Source organism: Lolium perenne, chromosome 7, assembly GCF_019359855.2.
Source record: "Lolium perenne isolate Kyuss_39 chromosome 7, Kyuss_2.0, whole genome shotgun sequence".
Lineage (NCBI taxonomy): Eukaryota > Viridiplantae > Streptophyta > Magnoliopsida > Poales > Poaceae > Lolium > Lolium perenne.
Genome location: NC_067250.2, coordinates 72,350,129 through 72,356,962, shown reverse-complemented (window position 1 = coordinate 72,356,962; position 6,834 = coordinate 72,350,129). Strand labels below are relative to the sequence as shown.

Genomic DNA, 6,834 nt, shown 5'->3' with positions numbered 1-6,834 from the left:
CGGTGAAGTGTCCCGCCGCGGGTATATCGGGGGCTAGACTGTGCCAAAGGGTGCCACACATGGTTTTCCATATGTCCATGGACTAAACAAACCTAAAAGAATGAAAAGTTATATTGGTGGAACCTCGCGCGGAGAAATCTAGGGGGGTAGACCCGCCGGGCACACGTTCGCTGTTTTGGGGGAGGAGGGGGATAACGACCGCCGAGCACCGGAACCCCACCAAACCTTGCATGTGGACCTATGATATGTGTCAAAGTGTGGTGCAAGGTCTAATGGTGCAAAAGTAGCTCCCCTAAACCCTAAACCCTAAACTGGGGAGGCTTCGAGCCCTAAACCCCTCTAAATCCCTAAACCACGACGCCGGAGCTGCAGAAGCATGCATCATAAACCCTAACCCTAACCCTAAACCTAAACCTAACAATAAATACTTACCCTTTAACCTAAACCCTAGCCCTAGCCCCTAAACCCTAGCCCTAATCCTACACCTAACCCTAACCAGTAGACCAGGCACACCGTCGATCGTGTGATAATGGCTCTAGTCACGGTATATGTGCCAAAGGGTCCCAATCTTTGGTTCTCCATGTGTATATGTACTAAACTAACATTAAATAATGAAAAGTTACATTGGTGCACCCTCGCGGAGAAATCTAGGGGGTGGACCCGCCGGGCACGCGTTCATTGTTTTGGGGGAGGAGGGGGATAACGACCGCCGGAGCACCGGAACCCCACCAAACCTTGCATGTGGACCTATTCTATGTGTCAAAGTGTGATGCAATTAAGGTGTGATTCACAAAATGGTGCATGGCATGGATCCCCGGTCTGACATTCCTCACCTTCGGGCGATAACACTTAACAGATTCCTGGACGTGTACGCTGAAGTGTCCCGCCGCGGGTATATCGGGGGCTAGACTGTGCCAAAGGGTGCCACACATGGTTTTCCATATGTCCATGGACTAAACAAACCTAAAAGAATGAAAAGTTACATTGGTGCACCCTCGCGCGGAGAAATCTAGGGGGGTGGACCCGCCGGGGCACGCGTTCATTGCTTTGGGGGAGGAGGGGGATAACGACCGCCGGAGCACCGGAACCCCACCAAACCTTGCATGTGGACCTATGATATGTGTCAAAGTGTGGTGCAAGGTCTAATGGTGCAAAAGTAGCTCCCCTAAACCCTAAACCCTAAACTGGGGAGGCTTCGAGCCCTAAACCCCTCTAAATCCCTAAACCACGACGCCGGAGCTGCAGAAGCATGCATCATAAACCCTAACCCTAACCCTAAACCCTAAACCTAAACCTAACAATAAATACTTACCCTTTAACCTAAACCCTAGCCCTAGCCCCTAAACCCTAGCCCTAACCCTACACCTAACCCTAACCAAGAGACTGTGCACACCGTCGATCGTGTGATAATGGCTCTAGCTGCTGGTATATGTACCAAAGGGTCCCAATCTTTGGTTCTCCATGTGTATATGTACTAAACAAACATAAAGGAATGAAAAGTTACATTGGTGCACCCTCGCGCGGAGAAATCTAGGGGGGTAGACCCGCTGGGGCACGCGTTCATTGTTTTGGGGAGGAGGGGATAACGACCGCCGAGCACCGGAACCCCACCAAACCTTGCATGTGGACCTATTCTATGTGTCAAAGTGTGATGCAAGGTGTGATTCACAAAATGGTGCATGGCATGGATCCCCGGTCTGACATTCCTCACCTTCGGGCGATAACACTTACCGCATTCCCCGGACGTGTACGCTGAAGTGTCCCGCCGCGGGTATATCGGGGGCTAGACTGTGCCAAAGGGTGCCACACATGGTTTTCCATATGTCCATGGACTAAACAAACCTAAACCTATGAAAAGTTACATTGGTGCACCCTCGCGCGGAGAAATCTAGGGGGGTAGACCCGCCGGGCACACGTTCATTGTTTTGGGGAGGAGGGGGATAACGACCGCCGGAGCACCGGAACCCCACCAAACCTTGCATGTGGACCTATGATATGTGTCAAAGTGTGGTGCAAGGTCTAATGGTGCAAAAGTAGCTCCCCTAAACCCTAAACCCTAAACTGGGGAGGCTTCGAGCCCTAAACCCCTCTAAATCCCTAAACCACGACGCCGGAGCTGCAGAAGCATGCATCATAAACCCTAACCCTAACCCTAAACCCTAAACCTAAACCTAACCATAAATACTTACCCTTTAACCTAAACCCTAGCCCTAGCCCCTAAACCCTAGCCCTAACCCTACACCTAACCCTAACCAGTAGATCAGGCACACCGTCGATCGTGTGATAATTAATGGCTCTAGCTGCGGGTATATGTGCCAAAGGGTCCCAATCTTTGGTTCTCCATGTGTATATGTACTAAACAAACCTAAAATAATGAAAAGTTACATTGGTGCACCCTCGCGCGGAGAAATCTAGGGGGGTAGACCCGCCGGGGCACGCGTTCCGCTGTTTTGGGGGGAGGAGGGGGATAACGACCGCCGGAGCACCGGAACCCCACCAAACCTTGCATGTGGACCTATTCTATGTTTCAAAGTGTGATGCTAGGTGTAATTCACCAAATGGTGCATGGCATGGATCCCCGGTCTGACATTCCTCACCTTCGGGCGATAACACTTACAGATTCCTGGACGTGTACGGTGAAGTGTCCCGCCGCGGGTATATCGGGGGCTAGACTGTGCCAAAGGGTACCACACATGGTTTTCCATATGTCCATGGACTAAACAAACCTAAACCTATGAAAAGGTATATTGGTGGAACGTCGCGCGGAGAAATCTAGGGGGTAGACCCGCCGTCCCGCTGTTTTGGGGGGGAAGGAGGGGGACGGCCGCCGGAGCACCGGAACCCTGATATATGTGGGGGATAAGCATGGAGACTAATTTTGTATTTCACATAGTGTAATAAATAGTCATCAAAAAGAAAAACTAATTAACAAAATAAATATAAGTAGTAGATGAAATAAAATAGTTAGAAAAACAAAAAAAAAGTATATTGGCGCACGGCAAAGGGAGAAGCGCACGGTAAAGGACCCTTTGCCGTGCAACTTGTGTGTCTGCACGGCAAAGTTTGGCTGCACGGCAGTGCCCAGGCCTTTGCCGTGCGCTGTTTCTTTGCCGTGCGGCTTGCAGGGACTTTGCCGTCCTAAATTCTTTGCCGTGCGCTGCTCCCATTCTTTGCCGTGAGGAACTTCTTTGCCGTGCGCCGTATCTTTCTTTGCCGTGCTATGTTTCTTTGCCGTGCGCTGTTCTCATACTTTGCCGTGCATTTTTGCGTTGCCGTGCGCTCTTCTTGCTATGCACGGCAAAGAAATCTTTGCCGTGCAGCAGCTCACGGCAAAGTTTGGCTGCACGGCAGCGCCTGATTTTCCCGTAGTGCACGGTTTCAATGTTTATAGTTCAAGGTAGGTAACTTGCATGAAGAAATCAAACGAAACATTCCCGCACGAAATGTATAGTATTTCACAAACTAATATCCAAAAAATGAAAGAAAAAATAACGAAACTTTGTTCACTAAGTTTTCAAGTTCCATCAGACCGAGAAGCGGTGCGGATGGATAGGGGAAGAGCTGACGTGCGAGCTCACCAAGGAGGCTGGGCTCTTGGGTGTCAGGTTCAGTTCCTGCAACCGCATCGTCATCCCGCCGTCGCCATCCTGCAGGTCTTGATCGCCCTGCTCGCTGCTCTCGTTCTCCTCCAGCGACCTCCCCATCGTCTCCGGCGTGAAAAAGTAGGTGACGGCGAGCCCGAGCAGGCTGATGGCGCCAAGAATGACCAGCGCATTCATCATCCCTATCCCGCGCTCGTACCCGGCCTGCACCTCCCCCCTGTGCCGCGCCTGCGATGCCCACAGGAACCCCACGGAGCCGACGAGGGCGCCAACCTTGCCGGCGGCGGCTGATATCCCGTGGCACGTCGACCGGAACCTCGCCGGGAAGAGCTCGGCCGGCAGGATGAAGGTCGTGGTGTTGGGCCCGAGGTTCGCGGAGAAGAAGGTGAGCGCGTAGAGCACGATGTACCAGGCGTTCTTGGCGTTGCCGCGCCAGTAGTGGTCGTACGGGCCCGCCAGCGCGAAGAGGAAGGCGGCCATGAGGAAGAACCCGGCCATCTGCAGCCAGCGCCGGCCGACGCGGTCGATGAGCAGGACGGCGACGAAGTAGCCCGGGATGGTGGAGGCGACGGCGATGATGGCCTGGAACCTCGCCACGTCGTACGCCTCCCGGAACACGTTCTGGTGGCTCGCCGGCGGGAACCACGGGCGGTAGATCTGGGACTGGAACAACGTGCTGCTGTAGTAGGGGATGTCAAGCAGGAACCACGTTGACGCGCACCCGAACAGGTTCCGGCCGTGCTGCCGGAGGAATGCGAGCGAGAAGAGGCCGTACTGAGACGCCGGCGACGCGTACCGAAAGGACCCCGGCGTCCGGGGGATTGCCGCCGCGTCCTCGTCCTCATCTAGGCCGTTCAGGTCAAGGTCGGTGAGGACACGGCCGATGTCGTTGGTCGCCTTGAGCACGTCGTGCTGTACCAGCGCCGTAAACCTGCATGTACAAGTGGCCAGTGGTCAGAGTAGTTAGTTCAGTTAGTTATCTTTAGTTGGTCACTACACACTTTAGCTTTCTTTTAAAACTACAGTGCTTCTTTAGCTTTTGGTGTTATCAACCAACCTCGCCTGATTAATTTTCATTGCTACAATACAAGATTTTTTTTAAAAAGTGGCCAGATTAAATGCCAGTATATGCCGCTTCATTTGTTAATTAAATTGACTTTCTTGTTCTGACATGACGTGCGGTTTGTGAGTAAGATGCAGATTGATCCAGACATAGATGTATGCAAGTTGTTTAAGTATGCTTCAATTGACAGCAAGATGCATGACTACTTCTCGAGGTTAGTACAAGTCAGAGCTAGGCAACTTTAATAGGATATAATACTAAATCAAGAAAAACATAGCCAATAATCTTATGATCATGCACTTGACTACTTGAGCCTCCAAGGGGTGCGTCTGCCGTTTGTACTTTGTTTCGCAAAAATATTAAAAAACTGTTTAAATTGCTCGGGTCCGTGTCTGGGGAACAGACTGAATTTCTTCTGCGGATCTCATGTATCCCACGGTATATTCTTCACACCACGCCATTTGCTTCAGATAACAACACTCCACTACTATATACAGCACGATCATCCCACTTTAGTTTAATTTACCAATCAAATGCGTGAGAGCTGAGACTAGCTATGCCACTTGTACATCGTACGGAGTACTATGTTAGGGAAATAGGTGCATCACTCAGAGTTAGGAGGCGTAGTACGACGTACCTGGCAGTTTCCGGCATGGCCATCCTCCAGTAGAAGGTGAGCCCGGCGGGGACGGCGCCGGCCATGAGTATGACACGCCAGGCGATGTCGGCGGCCTCCGGAGTGTCAAGCGGCGCCGGGTGGCCCGTGAACCGGTCGAACGCGGCGGCGACGACCATGGTGACCCCGGAGCTGGCCAGTATCCCGAACCCCTGCATGGAGAAGACGGCGGCGATGAACGCCCCGCGCGTGCGCTTGTTGGCGAACTCCGACATGATGGTCGCCGACAGCGGGTAGTCCCCTCCGACGCCGACCCCGAGGAGGAAACGGAAGAGGCAGAGGCTGGAGAGCACGCAGGCGCGAGTCCGGCAGATGGAGAAGCCGCTGGCCAGGGAGCTGCACACCAGCAGCAGCAGGCACGCGCCGTACACGCGGCCCCGGCCGACGCGGTCGCCGAGCACTCCGAACAGGAGGTTCCCGACCACCGCGCCCAGCAGAGCGATGCTGACGATGGCCGACACGACGGCGGGCGGCATCACGCCGGGCCCCCCGTCGCCGGCTGACGACGACGGGTAGTACACCCGGCCGATGATCTTCATGACGGGCACGATGCAGAAGAGGTCGTAGGAGTCGGTGAAAAGCCCCATTCCGGCGATGATGATGGCCTTGAAATGGTAGTACTGCGTGCGCGCATGGTCCAGCGCCGTCAGCACCCGTATAGGCGCCATCTCCCGCTCCGCAGCAGCTACCGATCGATTGAGGAAAGATTTGAACCTGGCCGTGTTCGGTCGGAGGGTACTGCCGAGAACTTAGATTTTGCTTTGTTTTATCAGGCGCGAGGTAGATGGCGGCCGCGCGTACCGGTGATGGCTACCTGCTGGATTAAAGAAACGGCCGTGCGCGTTGACATGGGCGAGTATGATCCGGCCGGAACTGAGATGCCATGGAAGATGCTGCTTGCTTCCTCTATCTCTCTGCACTCTGTCTCTATGACGGCCCTAAGAGCATGTCTAATGGAACCCTTAAATCTGTATACAACCGTTTTTTTACGGATTTAAGGGTTCAAATGCCATTTAGTGGAACCCCTAAACCCCTAAATCTGTAAAAAAAATTAAGGGTCGAGGCCCCAACCCGTGCTCCGACCTGTACATTTAAGGGTTGGAGGGGCCAACCCCTACCACAACCTGTACAAAATAACCGTTTTTTACGGGTTTAAGGGTTCCACTAAATGCCTCCTGTTTTTCACACCTCCAACCCCTCCAATTTTGCCAATTCTCGACCCTTATAGCTATAAGGGTTTAAGGGTTCCATTAGACATGCTCTAAAAATGTAAAGGACGCAAATACGAAGCCAAAGTACTTACATGAGTGCCGAGACCATTCGCTCGGGCTCACAGCAAACAAAGCCAGAAGACGACTTCAGTGGCTCTCTGATATGTGGTCCCAGTATGTCAGTTATTTACCGCCAGCTTAGAAATATACACGGCAAACCTTCGGACCCCACCTGCCAGCCATTTACGGGCAAAATTCAGTACTCACGGCAAAGTGCGTCAG

At 52.9% G+C, this 6,834-nt stretch overlaps 1 protein-coding gene across 1 annotated transcript; it reads right to left on the bottom strand.

Annotated features, from left to right (window-relative positions):
• Positions 1-3,377: 3,377 nt before the first annotated feature.
• LOC127313003 (probable inorganic phosphate transporter 1-10) lies at positions 3,378-6,058 on the bottom strand. Its single transcript, XM_051343540.2, has 2 exons — positions 5,303-6,058; positions 3,378-4,533 (listed from the first exon to the last, which is right to left on the bottom strand). Exons 1-2 carry the CDS (start codon positions 6,007-6,009, stop codon positions 3,525-3,527), a joined length of 1,716 nt encoding a protein of 571 aa, XP_051199500.1. The 5' UTR covers positions 6,010-6,058; the 3' UTR covers positions 3,378-3,524.
• Between the last annotated feature and the right edge of the window lie 776 nt (positions 6,059-6,834).

Excerpts from the sequence above, each read along its gene's own strand:
- LOC127313003 (XM_051343540.2), bottom strand. The coding sequence starts at position 6,009 with ATGGCGCCTATACGGGTGCTGACGGCGCTGGACCATGCGCGCACGCAG. Across the intron at positions 4,534-5,302 it reads GCCATGCCGGAAACTGCCAG|GTTTACGGCGCTGGTACAGC; the intron begins GTACGTCGTACT and ends TTGTACATGCAG.